This window comes from Solanum lycopersicum, chromosome 2 (assembly GCF_036512215.1).
Source record: "Solanum lycopersicum chromosome 2, SLM_r2.1".
NCBI lineage: Eukaryota > Viridiplantae > Streptophyta > Magnoliopsida > Solanales > Solanaceae > Solanum > Solanum lycopersicum.
In genome coordinates this window covers 68,216,639-68,238,116 of record NC_090801.1, presented here as the reverse complement: position 1 = coordinate 68,238,116, position 21,478 = coordinate 68,216,639, and the positions used below count along the sequence as shown (strand labels likewise).

Genomic DNA, 21,478 nt, shown 5'->3' with positions numbered 1-21,478 from the left:
ATTAATTAAATAGACTTTTAATAAAAACAACATACAAATTTATAAGTGAACGGACAGAGTATATACAATCGTTGTAAGAAATTTTCTTACATTATTATTACGTGTTATAATAGGTAAAGGTGAAATGATGGTGTAGATGTGCAATTGGTTGATCTACTTGTAATTTGTAATTGGCAAACTGTTCTTACTAAGTGGGCCAAGAAATAGCATTTGGGAAATTTGGGCTAGGTAGACAACAACAACTACAAAGGTGACCAGAAATTTGAGCAAAGAGTAAGCCCACTGCTATTTAGGTTTGTTGTCCAAAACAAACAGACAATTTGATTTCTAATCCCAATCTCAAAGTACTTCTTTGTGTCTTGATAATGGTTGTATTTATGGGATACCCTTTATTTATTTATTCTATTAGTTTTTTTTTTCTCTACTTTATTTCATGAGATTAAAGTCAACAAAAGAATTAGGACCCTAATTTCCATTTCAAGAACTCAATATTTTCTATGAACAAAATTTAAAAAGTAAAAGACTTTTTTTTTATAGTCATAAATTAATTAATTCTTCCACACGATTTAAATAATTTTTTCGCGTCGAGTATGAGTCTCCTTTATAAATATAGGATGATGGATCTTTTATTGCATAGTATAAACTAATGAGAGTGTTATTCTTAAAAATATGAAAAATCTTACTCTTTTTTAAGAATTTGAAATTAAAGCAATAATGATTCAAATCAAAATTTGAACTTAAGGCATGGCCAAACACCTAATCAATTATATATAATAAGTATATTTTCAATTTAGCTAGCCTATTTTACTTTACTTCTTAATCTGTTCCTAAAAATAATTAGGTCACATAAAATAGGAGGACTTGCTAAGTTTATATGGTTGTTATTTAGATTGTCTGTAATAATAGCCAAATAAAACATAATATATGAGTATAAAATTTCAAGATCCCTTCTAATCTAGAGAACTTGTAGTCAGCTCAGTTAGTTGTCTACCTGAACTTCCACTTTACGTATTTCATATTTTTCTTAATTTTTATTTTAAAAAAAGAATTGCATTCAACATATCAACTGTACCAAATGATAGTGTAGCAAGTAAAACGAGCTGAAACGTACTCCCTCACAAATTACATGTCATATATATATGCCCTAGCTCCATTTATTGAAATATAAAATAAATGAACAAAAGTAATATACACCAACCATGGTTAGCATAAATCACTACTTGTCGATAACCTAACATGAAAAATAGCATTTATTTGTAAAAGGGATTTCATTATAATTTAAAATCCATTGATTAATATTTGAAATCAGGGTTCCAAATCATATTCCAAACACCTACTTAATATATATATATATATTTCTTGCTCCAATAAATAATATCTTTCAAGAGGTCTTTCAATCGTGTTATAGTACTTAATTACTTATTTTGAAGAGAAATAGAAAAATTGCAAAACGCTTGTTATGGTTAACGGATAGAGATAAGACTATACTACTTTTCAACATCGTACTAAAATGTCGGATTTAATTCCTTTTCATTACTTATTCCTTTTGTTTTCCGAACTACTCAATTGAATGAATCATGTGTGATAATTGAAAATTAAAGGTGGAGATTTTTATGATATGATTGTGTGAATCGAAGTCAAATAAATCATGCTTATTGACATACAAAATATTGGAGTTTGAAGTTTAAAGGACAAAAAAAATAAATAACGAAAAATCCAAAATGACACATTAATTTTTGTTTTAAACAAAGCGGTAATATCGCTATTTTGATTTTACGTCATTACTCTATTAAAGTTCAAAATCGCTGACGCTGGAGCGATTTTCTCCAAAAACATATTCCTTTTCTAAAAAAAAGAATATTGCTACCCCTGCAGCGACTTTGGCCAATTTTTTCTGTTAAAAAAAATCGCTACCATGACAGCGTTTTGAATTTAAAAATATATGAATATCGCTCCGCATATAGCGATTTTAGTTTAAAAAAAAAATTTAGATCGCTTCCTAGCAGCGATTTTGTTGATTTCTTTTTTTTTTAAAGTTGCTGCCAATGATTTTTTTAATACCATAAAAATAGAAAGATATATATATATCAACAGCTATTTTGGTGAAAAATTTTGGTGGAATTTTTTTTCTTTTTTAAAAAATAAATTGCTGGCAGCAAATTTAGTAAAAAAATGTAATTTATTCATGTGTAAAATGGATCAAAATTCAAACGTACTCACCTTTTTTTCGTGGCTTAACATTGGGAAAAAAACAGAAGGACCACCAAAATCGCTCTTGGCAGTATACATATATATATATATATATACACATATATATATATATATATATTACTTTTTAAAAAAATAAATTGCTGGCAGCAAATATAATAAAAAAATGTAATTGATTCATGTGTAAAATGGATCAAAATCCAAACGTGCTCACCAGTTTTTCGTGGCTTAACATGGGAAAAAAACAGAAGGACCACCAAAATCACTGCCTAATTTTTGAAAGAAAAATAGTCCACTCAACTTTTTCTAAAATAAAAACGGTATCGTATTTTATTTTTTTAAAAAAGAAAATTTATAAAATATTGCATGAATAGTGATTTTTTGAAAAAATAAATTTATATAAAATCGCTGATAGATCAGTAATTTTGATCTATTAATAGAGTAACAACGTGAAAACAAAATCGCACATTCAATAACAATTTTACTTTTTTGGTTAATAAAAGAATTGACCTGCTCTTTTGTAATTTACTCAAATTGTCCAAACAATACCATGCCCACTCCGGCCAAACTTAGCCGTTTAACAGTTTGCGTGTTACTCATATTTGACCGATTTGGTCAAAAATGTTATCTACTTTCTTCCTCCGTTTTACAAAGACTAACTTATTTTGATTTGGTACGAAGTTTAAGAGTATACAAAATACTTTTGTATCTTGTGGTTATAAATTAAAATTTGGTTAACTTGTATAAAATTGTCTTTCGATCTTGTGGCCCTAAACATGTCAAGTGAAAAATTGATTTTAAATGTTACAAAAAAAAAGAGATTATATTTTTTGAAACAGACTAAAAAGGAAATGAGGTCGTATTAATTTTGTTAGGTAAACCATGTTCTGAAATTTTGAAATTCTATTGTATAAATATATGTGTAGAGCTCATGTTGTTGATCATAAATCCCTTGATAAATTAGTTAAACTCATTTATTTTAACGTCAATTAATATGGATTATTATTGCATTCCTCTAGCTCTCTTGTTTGCCTGGACTTTGTTCCAAGGCTTGAATTTGTTAGTAGCGTTAACATCAAATAGAAGCAAAAAGTTACCTCCAGGACCCTTTCCATTATCCATAATAGGAAATCTTCACTTACTGGGAATTCAACCCCATCGATCCCTTGCCAAACTGGCCGATTCTCATGGCCCAATTATGCACCTGAAGTTGGGCCAAATAACAACTGTGGTGATTTCTTCTTCAGACATGGCTAAACAAATGCTCCAAAAGCAAGACTTAGCCTTCTCTAGCAGATCAATTCCTGATACTGTCCAAGTAGACAACTTTCACATGTTCTCCGTTGTTTGGCTTCCCGCTTCAGGGCCTCAATGGAGAACTCTCCGCAAAATATTGAATTCCCACATCTTCTCCGTTAACAAGCTTGATGCCACCCAGCATCTTAGGTATATATAATTAATTTTGATAATAAAACGACGGCAAGACTCATAACCGTCCTATTTTTTATATGTTATCGATCACCGACCTCATCAAAGTTTATTTATTTTTTGTAAGGTACAAGAAGATGGAAGAACTTGTTGTTTACTGTAAAAGGAGTAGCCAGATGGGGGAGGCAGTAGATATTGGTGGTGCAATTTTTAGGACCATGTTGAATTTACTTTCCAACACTCTAATCTCAAAGGACTTGGCAGATCCGTATGAAAATTCGGGTAAAGAATTTAAGGATTTGGTGGAGGGACTAATGATAGACATGGGTAAACCAAATTGGGTGGACTACTTTCCAGTGCTAAAATTATTAGATCCACAAGGACTAAGGCGATATAATTCTCACTTCGGTAAGCTACTTAAGTTTTTCAATGGATTGATAAATGAGAGGATGGATCTAAGGAAGATGAATGGACAAAAGAGTAGTGATGTTTTAGACACCTTACTCACAGCGACTGAAGATAATCCACAAGATATTGATCGCAAGCATATAGCTACAATACTTTTGGTGAGCACTCACTACTTTGAGAATATTACTCTCATGATATCAAAGTCAAGTCCATTTTTGTCACCATGTTTGATACATTAATTGGACATGCATATAGTATTTTTCAAATTATGAAAAATTAAAAATCTTTAGTTTATTTTCAGTAGTGGTCCTTGTTTTTACAAACCGAATTGACTTGTTCAGTGTGCCCCTCTCTTTGAATTATCAACCCTAAGTGGTTTCAGGGAGTAATTTTCGGCTCAAAGTTACGTTGTGGGTGTGTATCTTAATCTCAGGACCTATTTAATGCGGGAACTGACACAAGTTCGAATGTAGTGGAATGGGCTATGACTGAGCTTCTTAGATCTCCAGATATTATGAAGAAAGTCCAAGCTGAGCTCGTACAAGTCCTCGGAGAAGGTAACCTGATGGAAGAAACTGACGTTGCCCGACTCCCTTACTTGCAGTGCATTATTAAAGAAACTTACAGGATGCACCCTCCAGCTCCTTTTTTGGTACCTCGAAAAGTAGAGCAAGATGTTGAGCTGTGTGGCTACACTGTCCCTAAAGGTTCGAAAGTGCTCATTAATGTGTGGGCAATTGGCCGGGACTCGACTCTATGGGAAGACCCTTTGGTGTTTAATCCTGATAGATTTAAGGATTCAAAATTGGATGTGCGAGGTCAAGATTTTGAGTTAATTCCATTTGGTGCTGGTCGAAGAATTTGTCCTGGTCTGCCATTGGCAATAAGGATGGTCCCAGTACTGCTAGGCACAATGTTGAATACATTTAAGTGGAAAATTGAGGGTGATATTGCACCAAATGACATGGACATGCAGGAGAAATTTGGCCTCACCTTGGCCAAACTTCGTCCTCTCCGAGCTGTCCCCCTTCCCCTTTAATATCCAAAAAAAATGAATAAATAAATAATAATTTAATATAAGCACAAATTTATGTACTTTCACTTTCCCAATTCATTTGACACATTTTAAGTTTTCAAAGTCAATTAATTTAAATTATACTCATGCAATTTTTTAAAATGAAAAATATATATTTTTAAACTACCTAAAAAGTACTACGAGTCACAATATTTGATATTTCAAAATATTTTAAAAATCTATAAAATTTTATGATTAAAGATAAGCTTATTTGACACTTAAAATTCAAAAAGCCTCACATAAAATAAAACAGAGAGAGTAATTTTGCACATGAAGATATTAAAGTTTCCTCAGTAAATGCAAGGGAATCTGAAGATTTTTAAGTTCGTTCACGCATTTGGGAGTAATAATTCTTCTCCTTTAATAATTACCTCATGTTTGGTTTTAGTTTTGCACATGTCTAATTATTAGAGGTGAAGCTTAGATTAGAAATTGAGGTTCTAAATTAATTTTTTCTTAGGATTAATAAGTTAATATATATTTATTTATTTTATTTTAAAATATAAAAAAAATTAGTGAATTCATCTGAATCCTAACTCCAGCTGTGCGTCTCTCTATGCCTTGATCCATTCTTTTGCCTCTGTATAATCACATTTCCGTCTTCAAATTTATATGAAAAAGTAGGCATACATTATGTCTCATTTCCATGCATTCGTATATTTTTTCTTCATCTTATATTACTGCTCGAGTATAAGCTCTGAATATATATTTAATGGCTTTATACCTTAATGTCTCTTTGTGAATATTTTTTGTTTCGTCAAATCAAATTTATTTTAATAGTAAATGTAGTTGAGTGATTTTGAAGATAAAAATCTTTAAGTTAAAGATTTTATTGACACAAAAAATAATTCTATAATTCTTTTTAGATAATTTCTTATAATTCAATGAATTACAAAATATAAAAGTGTGAATTACATGAGGATTTTCTTACGAATTATGTATGAAAATTCAAAGAAAAACAAGTTGCCAACAGATTTTCCTATAAAAAAAAAATTGAAGGGAAAATCTTCCTACGTAATTATTTCCTTCGAATTTCAAAATTCCCAACTAATATATCAAGGGATTAAATTCCGTAGGCAAATTATTTGCGAATTTTCTTGCAAAAAATACAAAAGATAAAAATTTCTTACAAATTTATTCACAAGTAAAGCCGCGAGAAAATATTAAAATAAATTTATTTAAATTATCTTTTATTTATTTATTTTATTAATCACTGAACCCCTAAACACATATTTATTTGTGAACCCCCTAGACACATATCTACCTACCTATCTATATTTATCAAATAACTACCCACCCAATGCACAATTTCACAAGTACTCAATCCCCTATGAAATTCAATTTGATTTATCAATTTCCCATGAGATTCTATACCGACTCATTTGTAGTTACTTCTTGAAATTCCATTCAATCAATATTTCAAGTCATAACATTATAGAACAAATTTTGTTATGTCTTTCTCCATTTTGATTAATTCTTAGAACAAAATTAATTAATTCAATTAAATATTTAACATATCATTTAAATACTCATAAATTGTACAAAATTACTTACTTTATATCATCTAAATATGATAATAAAATATATCTTAAATATTAGCTAAAATTTATGTGATTTGACTCTTAAAAACTGAAACATGATAATTATTTATATATTTAGAATAAATCACTTTCACCCGACATTCATGAAAATGTTATGCTTACACTTCTTATAAGATAATGTTTTAACTAAGCATATTAAACATAGACAAAGTTTAAATTGTACTTACAAAATATTTATAAATAAATAATTGAAAATATAAATAAATTTATAAGTTTAAAGTGCAAGAAAGTTGTAAACTATATCTTATTAGGTATTTGAGGTATTTTAAATTTTTATTGATATTTTAATAATTATATTTTAACATACTTAATTATACATTTACAAATAAATATAATTAATAACTTACTATATATATAGAAATTGTGTCATTTTTATTGCTTATAAAAATATCAATTAGATATGCAAGTAAAGTTTTTTTTTTATATTTAATATAATTTTATCAATGAAGGGTAATTGAACTTCACATTAGTAATGTATATTATTGAATTTTTCTATACTTTAGTATAATGCTTGAATTGTTCAATAATACAAAATTTAATATAAATAATATTAAATTAAATTAATTACATTTATGATGGTTAGTTTTTGTTGGGTAAATACCTATTCATGTAATTTTAATTCTTTTTATCTTTTCAATTGAAACAAAAAAACAAGAAAAAAATCGCATTATTGTTTTTTTGCGATACGTTGAAAAACATTGAAAGTGACATATGTAGTAATGTTCCAACACCATATTAGATTGATATTATTATATAATAATCTATTCAATCTAAAATTAGAGTAAATATTTAACAATAAAAAATTTCCACTGTCATTGATATTTTTTAAATTATTGTAATTTTTTTATTTTGTAAGTATATTTTAATGAAAATATTCCTCGAAGTTTTCAAATAAAATAAGTTCTTAGATTAAAAAAAAAATCCAATTAAATTATATTTAATAAAATTTAAGTATACATTCCTCAAAAAATATCCAATCAAATTTATAATAATACAATCTCCAAGTAATTCTATAAGTAGAAAAGTTTCCAAGTAAATTCTCAAAGAAATAAATTCCCAACAAATATCGTAAAACATAAATCCACATGTAATACAACATATATAATTATTTTTAAATAATTTTTTAAGTAATTATTTTTAATTGAATCAGCAAATAAGTTTATTTGGGATTTTTTTCAAATAAATTTCAAAATAATTTTTTCCCCATAACTTGTGAATATACCTATGAAATTTGTATTTGCAAATTATTTGTCGTAAATAATTCCCCAGGTAATAAATTTGTAAAAATGACGCCAAAATTACTTACCAGTATTTCTCGGGAGATATTTTTCGTAAGTAAAAAAGCTCAAAATTCAGAAATTTCTTAATTTCGCATGAAAATTTGTAGGAAATTCCTACGAAAATAATTTCCAAATAAAATCTCTAAATAATTTACAATTTTTTAGTAATGTGATTTTTTAAGATATTTGCTTCTAATTTTCGCGTACATCATATGTGGATCTACATATTGTTGTGACATTTTTTAAAAATATTTTTTGGCCTTGCTGTGAATATATGGGAACTTGAGGGCAAATGCTGCGAGGCCGAACCCACATTAATATGGGACAATCCCCGTGATGAGGACATTACATTATATTGTTACTAGTAAATTCTGTTCGGCAAAATTAATGGAAAGATGGATTACACTGAAAATAATAACTCTTACTTGAAAATTATTTGATATTTATGATCTAAAATAAATAATATAAATTTACGTAAAAGGTAAAAGTAAAATTTTAAATTAAAATGTTAACAATAATATAAAAATATGTTATTATATTTGAAACAAATTAAAACGAAAAATAAGTTATATAAATTATAAAGAGGCATTACATTAACTTTCAATAGTTACATATATTACACATTTTGGAGAGAGATAGAGTAAGAGGTGGTTTGGTTTGAAGCATTGTTTATTAAGATTATTTATGATGAGAAAAATTACGTTCGTTGTTAGGATAAGTTATAATTTGAATAAGTTATGATAAAATTATTTTTTATTAGTTATTTGATTTGACAAATATATCTGATATAATTTTTAAGAATGAGTTATTTATTTATAAAAATATCTTCTAAAAAATAATTTTTTTTAGAAAAATAATAAATAATTTTATTATTTTACATATTTATCGAGATAAATTATTTCAAAATAGCCGGAAGTAAGATACCTAATTCAGCCACTAAAAGTTTCCATGTTTTTGTTTGTGAATCACGCGCAAGGTTTGTCCACCAATTGTTTTGATTTGATGGATAGAAACAAAGAGGTACATCATCATACCATGTAATCGATCCAATAATGCATTCAGCTGCAGCAAGGAAAATGTGGTGAAACGTACTCCACAAATGGATCAATTTTGAGAACATGAGGGGCCGGCCCTATGATTTAATTCATATTAATTAATTCATCCTTGTAATATATATATATATACACACACATTTATAATATGGATTAAATCATAGCCCCCTTCACGTGCTCTCTCTCTCTCTATATATATATATAATATGAAAATTAATATTTTTAAAATTATTATTTGGGAAAAGAGATCAATTTCTTTTTAACTTTTTTTATAAAATCAATTATATATTTAAATTATTTTAATGCTCTATTATATATTTATATCACTCAAAAGTGAAGTTTTTTTATCTCCTAAAGTTGAAATGACAAAAAAAAAGATAAGTAAGATCGTCAATTTAAAATTAAAGTAAAAATATAAAAGGTTAGAATTCTTTTTTCTACGTCCACCCTCCACACATCTTTTTCGTCACATCCCATCATTCTCCTCTTCTTCTTCTTTCTTTATTTTCATCACACTTTTTTTTTTTATAACAATCTTATAATATGTTTTTTTATTTGCAATTAGGTTAATTCTTATAAATTTGTTAGTGAATAATTTTATTTTATCTAGAAAAATTTTGATGGATTGTTTCTATCTTTTTTTTTTGACTTTGCTAGATAAATTGTTGTTGTTAATCAACTTTGGGTTTGGTGGTGATAGCAGCATTATGAATTTGATAATGATGGATGGTAAACAAAATTTAAAATAGGTAATTGAAGATGATAAAAAAGAAAGGCCAAAGTCATATGCGGCCACTCAAACTTGTCCCGATTATTCATTTAGACACCTGAACTAGGACTTATACCTATTGAACACTTAAATTATCAAGAAATGTGCCTATTAAACACAAAATGCTGACGTGGCAAAGTAAATGTATCCCACTGCTGCTGAGCGCGTGAATGCATTTTTTTATTTTTTTTAAAAAATTTTTATACCTACTTTGTTGACACTTGGCATGCATTGACTAAATATATATAAAAAAATTAATTTAATTAAGCATTAATCTTTTAAATCATAAAAAAAAAAAACCACACTCATCTTCCTTCAACACACCATTTTAAAAACTTCAAATTTCTCTGCTTTTGTTATGATTTTTTTTTTCATTTTTTGTAAACAAAACGTCTGCTGCATTTTCAAGAAGAAGAAAAACTGAAACATTTGGAGTTAAAAATTGACCAATATATGTACTTTTTTATTTTCAATAACTCCAATTGAGCAACTATCACCATTCATAAACTTATTATAAATGCTATAAAATATTTGATATAATTTTAATTTCTCTTTGTTGTCGATTTTAAAATAATTTATCAAGGTGTATTATATTTATAAAATCGTAATAGTCGTCAAAGGAATAACATATAATGAAGAAAATGAAAGAGAAAAACATTTGGTGGATGAATTCGAAATGAGATGGGATTAGGCATTTTTTTTTTGTTATGAAGAGGAATGGTGATTATGGAACAAGAGAGAAGAAGAAGAGAATAAGATGAAGAAAAAAGGGCAGTAAGTTAGATAGAATGGGGTTAGGTGGGGGTGAGGGTGAGGGGAAAGATTTTTTTTTAATTAATTTAATTTTTTTTATATATTATTAAAGGAAGGAAAATATTCTTTATTTTTTAAAATTAAATTAATGGGCCCATGTGCCACGTATCGTAGTTCTATTCGTACTTTTTGTCAACATAAAGAGTGTGCATTACACGCACAATATTTGTAAAGATAGTTGTAATTTTATGTTCAATAGATTAATATTTATTAATATTAAAGTGTCTAATAGGTAAGAGTCTCAGTTGAGGTGTCTAAATGAATTATGCGGACAACTTTAAGGGACTATCGATGACTTAGGCCAAAAAGAAAAAATTGTTACCATTAATAATGGTGGTGGTGTATTTGATGTTGGTCCACAATAAAGAGAAAAATTGAAGGTGATATAGTAGGTGAAGAACAAAATTAATAGTGAAGTGGCTGGATAAGATTTTTCTGATGAAATTAGAATTGAAATGGGTAGTATTTAGTGATGAAGAATATATAATTATTAGAGAAATAAAATAATTTAATTAGTTAACAAAAGAAAACATAAGTAATAAAAAGAAAACAAAACAAAAAATTATAATTCATAACATGATACTGATATAGTGCTGATATGACAACGAGTGTAATATACCACACAATGTGAGAGGTGTTACAAATTTCGGGGCAATAATAAATTCACTTTTGAATAGTAAAAATGTGTAATAGGTCACGGTGATAGTTTAAGAGTGTAAATAACTTTTCGAGACAAATTTATGGGCAATCTATGCCTTTTCCTTTATTATTTTGATTTGATAAATTTTTTTAGGGAAAAATGACAAATATACCCCTTAACTATATAAATAGTATGCAAAAATATCATTTGTCATACTTTGGGGACATTGGTGCCCCTGCCGTCCAAAAACTAGAGCATATGTATCATTTATGCTAACGGACATACACATGTCATAATTTTATCCATTAATAAAAAAAAGTCAATCTTATCCACCGATCCGATGAGTGAAGGGCATATATGCTTTAGTTTTTGAACGACAGGGGCACCAATGACCCAAAAGTATAATATAGGATATCTACGTATCATTTACGATTGTTTAGAAATATATTTATCTTTTCTCTCTCTTTTTTATATACGACATGATATTCGATGTTTATAAAATATAGTGAAATATAAAATGCTATATTGAAATAGAGAGTTACATTATAATCATATATCAGCAAATATGCAAAATAGTATCAATAGAATATTAATTGTTTAGACGTTTGAATTTTGATTGAGATATTTTTGTAAATTAATTATATAGATGTTTGAATATTGATTGCGATGTTTTTGTAAATTAATTATTTAGATATTTGAATATTGATTGAGATGTTTGTGTGTAATTGATTGAGGAAGGAAATTATTTTGTACTTTTTTTAAAGAAAATAATTCTACATTTATAAAATATTATTCTAGTATAATAATTAATATAATTCAGATGTTTTCTGGAAATTTGAATTTATAATTTGTCATTATAAAAAAATATGTCAATTGAAGTAAAATAAACCAACAGCAACAATTTCTCATACTTCAAAATAGCGAAACCAAACTTTAAAACATTGAATCCTTCCAAATGAACTTGACATAATAATAATAATATCATAGTGCTTTTTTAAAAAAAATCAACAATCAAAATTATCAAACTGTAATGGTAAATATCATACAATACCCGAGCCCACTGTTACAACAGAATATACATACCACTATAAATTCATCCTATAGTTAAACACATTTTTTTTATAACGTTAATTACTATGGATTATTACTATTATTATTGTTTTTATTGCACTCCTCTAGCTCTCTTGCTTGCCTGGACTTTGTTCCAATGCTTCAATTTATTAACAACAAATAGAAGCAGAAAGGTTCCTCCAGGACCCTTTCCATTACCCATAATCGGAAATCTTCATTTACTGGGGAATCAACCTCATAAATCCCTTGCAAAACTCGCCGATTCGCATGGCGCAGTGATGCGTCTGAAGTTGGGGCAAATAACAACTGTGGTGATTTCTTCTTCAGATATGGCCAAACAAGTGCTCCAAAAGCAAGATTCAGCCTTTTCTAGCAGGTCTATTCCTGATATAGTCAAAGAGGAAAATTTTCACATGTTTTCCGTTGGTTGGCTTCCTGCTTCCCATCCTCAATGGAGAATTTTCCGCAAATTCATGACTTCCCACATCTTCTCTATTAACAAGCTTGATGCCAGTCACCACCTTAGGTACGTAGTATTGTTTGTCTGACTTCGTCATCTAAAAATTTTAAACTATTTATTTGATTAATTATGTTTTTCAACGAATATAGATATTTTTTATAACACGATAGAGAGATTTAGACTCAGAATTTCTGTTTGCTCTAATATCTCGAAATTATTTGTTCTCTTTTAGACACGTGTTATAACATTGAAATTTTGTTTGACTTGCAATTTGATTTTTTTTTTCTTTTTTCAATGATAATACTAATAACATATTCTTAGAAATTTTGATTTCAAATCACATGTCCCAACTCCTGGATGGTTCTGATTTTAACTAATGATATTATTATACGGCATATCAAAAAATAATTTAGTTAAACTAGTGATTTAATTAATCGTGTTTTTTTAATAAGGTACAAGAAGTTGGAAGAACTTGTTGGTTACTGTAAAAAGAGTAGCCAGATTGGAGAGGCGGTAGATATTGGTGGTGCAGTTTTCAGGACTATGTTGAACTTACTTTCCAACACTCTCTTCTCAAAGGACTTGGCAGATCCGTATGAAAATTCTGGTAAAGAATTTAAGGAATTGATGGAGGGAATGATGAAGGAGATGGGTAAACCAAAATTGGTAGACTACTTTCCCGTCCTGAAAATAGTGCATCCGCAAGGTCTAAGTCGATATAATTCTCATTTGGGGAAACTACTAAAGCTATTTAATGGATTCATAAATGAGAGGCTGGAGATAAGGAAATCCCCAAGTTATCAAAACACTGATGTTTTAGATGCCTTAATCACATCAAGTGAACAGAATCCCCAAGAAATTAATCACATGCATATAGCAACATTGTGTTTGGTGAGCTACTCTTTCTATGTTTTATTATTATCCGTATGGGTTTGCATGATTAATTTTCAGCTCATACTTGTGGGTGCATCTTAATCTCAGGACCTATTTGATGCCGGAACTGATACAAGTTCGAACATAGTGGAATGGGCTATGACTGAGCTTCTTAGATCTCCAGATATTATGAAAAGAGTCCAAGCTGAGCTCGTACAAGTCCTCGGAGAAGGTAACCTGATGGAAGAAACTGACGTTGCCCGACTCCCTTACTTGCAATGCATTATTAAAGAAACTTACAGGATGCACCCTCCAGCTCCTTTTTTGGTACCTCGAGGAGTAGAGCAAGATGTTGAGCTGTGTGGCTACACTGTCCCTAAAGATTCAAAAGTGTTGATTAATGTGTGGGCAATTGGCCGGGACTCAACTTTTTGGAAAGACCCTTTGGTGTTTAATCCTGATAGATTTATGGATTCAAAATTGGATGTGCGAGGTCAAAATTTTGAGTTAATTCCATTTGGTGCTGGTAGAAGAATTTGTCCTGGTCTGCCATTGGCAATAAGGATGGTCCCAGTAATGCTAGGCTCACTGTTGAATACATTTAAGTGGAAAATTGAGGGCGACATTGCACCAAATGACTTGGACATGCAGGAGAAATTTGGCCTCACCTTAACCAGACTTCATCCTCTTAGAGCTGTTCCACTTCCACTCTGAAATTCAAAATCAGATGCTTCCTAGAAAAAGCAATGGATAATAAACACCGTAACTAATAATTATATTTCCAATAAAAGTATAAGCACAAATTATGTTATTTTATAGGGAAGGAAATCAGAGCGTATCTAGAGGCCATGCTCCTCTCCCTAGATCATATATAGAATTATTATATTTTTTTTTAAAAAAAATAAATAAATATATATGAATCCATATTTAAAGTATCATATAATAATACAATGATGATTGGGTGTTTTAGACATTTCAACTAATTTTGCTTTTGTTTTTTCCCTTTAATCTTTCAAAAAATTTCAAAACACACTTGAAAATTCCTAAAAAAAATCAGCACTACAAATATTTTATATAATTAAATCAAATATGAAAATTTATAATTAGTAGTACTATATTTTTGAACTTATAACTTTTAAAAGTTTATGGTTCATAGTAAAAATTTAAAAGTTAAATTAATTAAATTTATATTTTAAAAATACATTTTTATAACTATGCACTCATCTAATCAAAATCTTAAATACGCCTCTGAAAATTGTAGTTACTACGTAAGAAAGAAATAGGGTAGAAAAAGAGGTGAATCCTACTCCATATATCAAATGTCAAACCCTCTGAAAATTGGAGTTACTTCCTAAGAAAGAAATAGGGTAGAAAAAGAGGTGAATCCTACTCCACATATCAAATGTCAAACCCCAGCTCCATTTATTAGACTGCCAAATTATGAATGTGATAGGTCACGCTAAAAACATTAGTAAATACTAATTTTCGACACGTCCATGGTACGTGTGTCTTATGTTAATATAAATCATAATTAAATTAAAAGTTAATGAGCAATAAATAATATAAAGAGAAAATTATAATCAAGATTGAGAAGAAGACTAAAGTCCAAAGTCTAAGCAAGCATCTCTTAATAATAAGATAGTTTACCGGGTGCATGTAGTTGTATTGGTAATTTGAAAGACTTTTGATATTCTAGAAATCCATCAACAAATTTAATAAGCCAAGAGATGATAAATGTAAATTTTAGTTGAACAAAATCGACAAAAATTTCATTTGTTGAAAAATATTATCCAAATAATGTTGAAAAATTTCATTTATTGAAAAAGCTCATAGCTTACAAGAGCTATGAGCTTATTACACAATTTATATTCCTACGTACTCATCAAAATTAAGGACACTTGGAAACTTAAATAAATAAGTTAAACATAAAGTGAAAATGTTTTCTATAAGGTACAAGAAGATGGAAGAACTTTTTGATTAATGTGAAAGGAGTAGCCAAATGGGGGAAGCGGTAGATATCGGTGCAGCAATATTCAGGATCATGTTGAATTTATTTTCCAACACTTTCTTCTCAAGAGTTTTGGGCAAGGAATTGATGGAGGGAATGATGATGGACATGGCTAAACCAAACTTGGTCGATTACTTTCCCGTCCTCAAAATGAGAGGCTGGACCTAAGGAAATCCCAAAACTATCAAAATACTGATGTTTTAGATGCCTTAATCACAACAAGTGCACATACTCCCCCAACAGATTAATCACAGCCATATAGCATCATTTTGTTTGGTGAGCTATCATTTATTATCCTTCTATTTTTTTGTTATTGATTGGGAAGTATGTGTATCAACTAAATATATTAGTAGTGAAGAAAATATGAGAGAATGATCCACTTACGAATTGAATAGAAAAAAAAAACCTTTACAGATATATCTCTTACGTGTAAAAATGAAGATCTCTCGTAAAAAGAACATACAACTAAAAACAAGACCTACAGAAGGAAAACTCCCTACCTATGTTTCTTATGAAAATAATAAATTTCATCATCTGTATGTTGTTTGCATGATTAATTTCTTGAGTAATTTTCAGCTCAAAGTTGTGGGTGTATCTCAGGACCTATTTAATGCCGGAACTGATACAATTCCGAACGTTAGATCTAGGGAGCACATTCATATAGCGAAATGGGAAGTAACACGAGAAAGGAGCACAATTGTAGTTTTGACAAGTATGATATGAACATATGATTTTCATTTCGTTCAGCCGAGCTAGTCATCTGCCAGAAGCCTCCCCCATTTACAACTAACATTCACCATTTTCAGACATCAGATGACAACAATTGTACCTTACCCCAATCATGAAGTTAAACAAAATCAGATCCCTTTAGAAACTGAAAGTCAGCCGAGCATGGTCGATTGCCATGCGGGAGCATTCTCTTGAGCAGTTCCATCCCAAAAGCAGAATCTGATAAACTAAAAGAAAACAACACATAACTTAGCTAGATCAATACAATCTTTAAATTTCTATAAAAAGAAAGATTTGCATTAAAAAATCTCCTTCAATTGAATTCGATTTTCCACCAGTTTGTCACCAGCACACAAACTGATATTTGCAAAGGGGGAACTGATATTGAACATTTAAATCCTTTTGTCCCTGTGAAAAACTATTATAATTACGGGATTGCTAGATTTTCAGAGAAAAGATCAAGGACATTCAAAATAAGCTAATAACTTCCTCAATGCCTAGAATAGAATAACGAGAAGATATCATAAATATCAAGGAAGCAAAAGGCAAATTATATGTTCTCATTTCTGGAAAAAATATGCATGCTAGTAACATCCATGTCAGTCATAATTCCTAATGATGCTAATAAGACAGAAACAGACGTAACAAACAGAAGCGGCAGCAGTGATCTGAACAAGTGCAGCTTATTTTTTGAAATTGATAAGTGACAGCTTATGTATAGCCTGCATAACAGCTTGCACAGTCAAACTTGCAAAACCATTTTTACTTACCCGAATAACTACAAAAAATTTAGAACATGTGGATAACTTAGCCAAAGGGGGGAAATTACCTTGAGATGGTGATCTCAAAGGGAAATGAGGTACCCTCAAGATTTTCTATCGAGGGAATATGGTCCTTTTTCTCGTTCACAAAGTTGATTATCTGAAGAAGAACTTCACGAAGAGATGATTCCAGTCCTGAGTGCCGAACCTCCCTCTCATTAGGTGCACCCTCTGTGATAATGGATAGACAAAAAGGGATATACATCTCTTCAGAAATGCAAAAACTGGAGAATTTGTACGAGTAGAAGCAAAGAAATTAAGACAAATTAGTACCTTCTAGGTTAACAACTTTGGAGTGGTGAGACTTGCCAGAATCTGCTTTCGGATTATGAGCCACGCTCAAATTTATGTACCAGTGTTCCCAGTAGCAACGTTCAACGTTCTTTGTGAACCATGAGGTCTGTTTGTTTTTGGATTCATAGAAGGATACACAGATCTGCATCATTTTAATGTTCCAATAGAAAGTTTTGTTAGCCACTACCAAATCCAACAGCAATTAAGTTGTAAAATAGTCTGTGAGTAAGAAGGTCAGTGATCAGTTCCTAAGTAATATACAGCCTGTTTTGGAAGTAAAGAGTACAAAATAAAAGACTACAAGATATCATGAGAAATATCTCATGAGGAATGTTCACATGTAAAGAAAAATAGAGATTACTAGTTGAAAGGGTGAAAGGAACAAAGTAACAAGGACTATTTAGCAAGTATTCCACTTGGCCAAATAGAGAAGCTCGGATCACGAACCTGGTGTTTCTGGTTGGGGTGCTTCTTCACCTTATCGATAAATTGGGTAATCTTCTCATCAACTTTCCTCTCAATTACAAAATCACTACACTGCATCTGTTTAATTTAACATGAAGAAACTAAAAGTTGCCATCAGGAAATATTGGAAACATCTTGGAATAGGCTCGCCAGAAAAACCAAACCCTCCTTCCACCAAGGGAAAGGAATGGAGACTCAAATCAGAAAAAAATCACTTATTACATTGATCACCTTAGATTGACATAATTTAAGGGCCGCCCAAGTTCTAGATATACACCAACTTCTTGTCTTTCTTTAATAAGTCATAATTGACAGCCGGTGACAGTTTAACTTCAATTTAAGTTTGTATCATCTTAAATCTCATCCAGTCTTTTTAACTTCTGCTTATTTTAGAAACTTACTTACATAATTAATTATGGTCCTCACACAGTTCACAAAATCTTATAATTGCTTTAGCACTCCATTCAAATGAAAATTTTAAGGGGGTAAAATGACAGAAGCTTTCACACAAAAATTTTCAGAAAATTATAATTAGGAAAGAAGACAGAAATAAAAATGCCAGATATATGTTGAATTTGTATATAGATAGCACGCACTTTCATTATGTGAACTAACTATGCTGGGTTAGTCCTATGTCCAAATTAAGCATCACTAGATTTCACTTATTGTAATGGAGATACTTACAACCAGACATTTGATTCTACAATAAGATTATAAGGACTAGGAAATTTCAGGGGAAGAGAAAAGTACACATTTTATTAAAAACACAATTGAATTTTTTCTTTTATAAATTTTTTTTTGCATGACTCAAGTATCAGTATCTTAAAGCAACATTATACAGAATCAATAAAGACTCTTTGGGAATAAAACATGTTCCAGAGTCTTTTTTACTACAAAAAATTGATTCATACACTACTAATGGGGAAGAAGATGGGGAGGGCAGGGAGGGGGAGTCAAAATACCAACCTAATACTAATAAAGACAGAGATAAATAGATTACCAACGTAGTATTTTGACAGTTCAGAAATTACTTACATATGTTATCTCAAAGAGTTCCGAATCCACATTCTTTGGATATATCAGACCTAATGCTCTGTGAAACATGATTGAATGAAGAATGCCTGCAGCCATTTTGACCTTTCTATTTTTTAGGATAAAGCTACACAAGGTATCCTATGATAGCAATATGAAAGAATATTATCAAACCAATCAGAAACTGAATCCACCCACCCCACATTCCCAAATTTGGTCGACAACGTTACTTTATAGAATGATAAACTATCTCCATCATAACCTAAAGTTACACATCCAATTAAGGAAAATTCTTGTGCACTTTAATCTAGAATTTGTACTGTTAAAGATCTTAACTAAAGCATCATGTGGTATATGATTAACATGTATCCATTTTAGCCTTAAGAATACTTTTAAAGAACTCATACTTTCCACTAGGGCAGTCCAGGAAACAAAAATATGAGAACTAATCATGTCTACGATTACCTTCAGATCTATAGCTTTTTAATGGCCATCTCAAGTTAATTTATTTTTGTCGGGTACATCTCAAGGGAATTAATGCAGCTATATATTAAATGCTCTAGAGTTTAATTTATCAGTATACAGAAAAACTAAATAATGAAAAATAAATCTGAGGAGATAACAGAGATGGAACTTCTTCAACATTCACTCGAAGACACCATAAATTGCTAAAATTACGGATAAATAGATGTAAAACAAGAAATTACAAATGAAACAGCAAATTTAAATAGCTGACTTACATTGGAGAACATCTTGTATCTCAAATTGCTCCACATCCTTCAATAGAAACATAAATTAACATTGAAGCTAAAATTCTCGCTACATAAACAATCTCATAGGGGAGCAGAGAGATGCTTACAAGTTCTTTCAGCTTGAAAACTTCACAGTTCATGATTCCACTCGTAGTATTTCTTGAGATGATCCAGAATTTGAAGACGAACGATTTCGCAATGCCGAATTTGATTAACCCTAGTGCATGTGGTTCTTGTTTGGCAGCTCCAAGTCAGTTTCATTCTGTTATATAATCCACTACTGGCGGTTTTTATCGATTAACTGAAAATTTTCAACTCAAGCCCTTTGGTGGTATAGTAGTGCCAACGCCCCTTTTGTTGGTTTCGAATTTCGTCTTCTCGAGAGTAGTGAATAGTGATCATCCACATTCCCTGCTTTCCCCAATTATACGACGATTATAAAGCAAAATTATTTATTTATACAAAATAATACAGTTTTATATAATTTAACATATTGCTATATTCATGATTAATAATACTAACAATAATACTATTATAATACACTTTATGTTTAGCCTCAATTTATGAAATGTAATTTTAATAGATAGTAGACATAAATTTTAACAATATGGAGACGCAAAATTTAAAAATATGGAATATATATACCTGGTGGTGTTTTTTTCTTCCAAATAAGTGAAATCCAATATATAGTTAAAATGATGGTTCTGTTGTTAAATATTCAAAATATATGTTTTGTTAGTTAAGTTAAAAAGAGAGAGTACCTCATATAAATTGATAGCTTACTTTGAAAGAATTATTTTATTTTAAAATAGTTTAATTTGCCAACCATTAATACATGCATTTTATTTAATATTTTAATCTATATAAAATAGAGAAAAGATTTGAAATTTAACCAAAATTATTGTAACGATATCAAATTTTAGAAAGGATTTTTTTATTTCTGCACTATTTAATTAGAGTCCAGAGCCTAAAGGTGAATAAATTAATAAAAATTTCAAAATGGTATATAAATATTTTTTTAAATCAGAATGGTAAAATCGCTAGAAAGGTAGCGATTTTATCCGCCGGAGTTAAGGAAAATCACTGTTATAGCAGCGATTTTTAAATAAGTCGCTGCACTGACAGCGACTTATTAAATTTTTCTTAATTTCTTTTTAATATTTAAAAGGAGGGGGTTGAAAAAGAATCTGTTTTTTTGGCTGCTTCTCATAGTCTTCATTTAAGAAAAAGAATTTTATTTTAGAGGAGAAAAAATAACTTATTCTGTTCGTTATATAATAATAATAAATATTGTGATCATATTATTTAGATTGAGTTTTTTTTATTAAATAAAAAATACTGAAAATTAAAATAAAATTAGAATATGGGTAGGGACATTTGAAAGAAAAGAATGATAATTTAATAATGACTTATTTAAAAATTAAAAAAAAAGGTAAATCACTGCGCTGACATTGATATACTTAAAAAAAAAAAAAACTGTAAATTGATAAATCGCTAAAAATTTAAAAAAATTAACGTAAAATCGCTGTTTTTTGTAGCGATTTATTAAAAAATAATAATAATAAATTGATAAGGAAAATCGCAGTGACTTGATTTAATTATTTTTTTAAAAAAAAAAACAAATTGAACAAATCGCTGCTATAGCAGCAATTTTTCTTAAATCAGGTTGACAAAATCGCTTCTTCCCTAGTGATTTTAT

General features: G+C 29.5%; 3 protein-coding genes across 8 annotated transcripts; 2 read left to right on the top strand and 1 right to left on the bottom strand.

The window, feature by feature from the left end:
• Nucleotides 1–3,140: 3,140 nt before the first annotated feature.
• Nucleotides 3,141–5,139, top strand: LOC101252644 (geraniol 8-hydroxylase). Its single transcript, XM_004232011.5, has 3 exons — nucleotides 3,141–3,654; nucleotides 3,764–4,202; nucleotides 4,478–5,139. Exons 1-3 carry the CDS (start codon nucleotides 3,203–3,205, stop codon nucleotides 5,081–5,083), a joined length of 1,497 nt encoding a protein of 498 aa, XP_004232059.1. The 5' UTR covers nucleotides 3,141–3,202; the 3' UTR covers nucleotides 5,084–5,139.
• Nucleotides 5,140–12,218: 7,079 nt separating this feature from the next.
• On the top strand, nucleotides 12,219–14,632 carry LOC101252940 (geraniol 8-hydroxylase-like). Its single transcript, XM_004232012.5, has 3 exons — nucleotides 12,219–12,871; nucleotides 13,258–13,696; nucleotides 13,787–14,632. Exons 1-3 carry the CDS (start codon nucleotides 12,411–12,413, stop codon nucleotides 14,390–14,392), a joined length of 1,506 nt encoding a protein of 501 aa, XP_004232060.1. The 5' UTR covers nucleotides 12,219–12,410; the 3' UTR covers nucleotides 14,393–14,632.
• Nucleotides 14,633–15,435: 803 nt separating this feature from the next.
• On the bottom strand, nucleotides 15,436–20,229 carry LOC101253244 (autophagy-related protein 101). 6 transcript variants are annotated; one of them, XM_004232013.5, is made up of 8 exons: nucleotides 19,887–20,229; nucleotides 19,768–19,804; nucleotides 19,031–19,116; nucleotides 17,978–18,073; nucleotides 17,510–17,672; nucleotides 17,245–17,407; nucleotides 16,521–16,642; nucleotides 15,436–15,850 (listed from the first exon to the last, which is right to left on the bottom strand). In XM_004232013.5, the coding sequence occupies exons 1-7, from the start codon at nucleotides 19,917–19,919 to the stop codon at nucleotides 16,534–16,536; spliced, it is 687 nt and encodes a 228-aa protein (XP_004232061.1). In that variant the 5' UTR covers nucleotides 19,920–20,229; the 3' UTR covers nucleotides 15,436–15,850; nucleotides 16,521–16,533. The 6 variants fall into 6 exon arrangements, with proteins under 6 accessions (XP_004232061.1, XP_069150075.1, XP_025885404.1 ...); XM_069293974.1 differs by having other exon boundaries at nucleotides 19,031–19,168; nucleotides 19,887–20,209; XM_026029619.2 differs by having other exon boundaries at nucleotides 15,712–15,850; nucleotides 16,521–16,634; nucleotides 19,031–19,168; nucleotides 19,887–19,977.
• Nucleotides 20,230–21,478: the final 1,249 nt, after the last annotated feature.

Coding starts and splice junctions, on each gene's coding strand:
- LOC101253244 (XM_069293974.1), bottom strand. CDS start 19,803: ATGTGGAGCAATTTGAGATACAAGATGTTCTCCAAT. Junction 19,169..19,767: donor GATACAAGATGTTCTCCAAT/GTAAGTCAGCTA, acceptor TTGCTATCATAG/GATACCTTGTGTAGCTTTAT. Junction 17,673..17,977: donor ACCCCAACCAGAAACACCAG/GTTCGTGATCCG, acceptor AAAATGATGCAG/ATCTGTGTATCCTTCTATGA.
- LOC101252644 (XM_004232011.5), top strand. CDS start 3,203: ATGGATTATTATTGCATTCCTCTAGCTCTCTTGTTTGCCTGGACTTTG. Junction 3,655..3,763: donor GATGCCACCCAGCATCTTAG/GTATATATAATT, acceptor ATTTTTTGTAAG/GTACAAGAAGATGGAAGAAC. Junction 4,203..4,477: donor ATATAGCTACAATACTTTTG/GTGAGCACTCAC, acceptor TCTTAATCTCAG/GACCTATTTAATGCGGGAAC.
- LOC101252940 (XM_004232012.5), top strand. CDS start 12,411: ATGGATTATTACTATTATTATTGTTTTTATTGCACTCCTCTAGCTCTC. Junction 12,872..13,257: donor GATGCCAGTCACCACCTTAG/GTACGTAGTATT, acceptor TTTTTTAATAAG/GTACAAGAAGTTGGAAGAAC. Junction 13,697..13,786: donor ATATAGCAACATTGTGTTTG/GTGAGCTACTCT, acceptor TCTTAATCTCAG/GACCTATTTGATGCCGGAAC.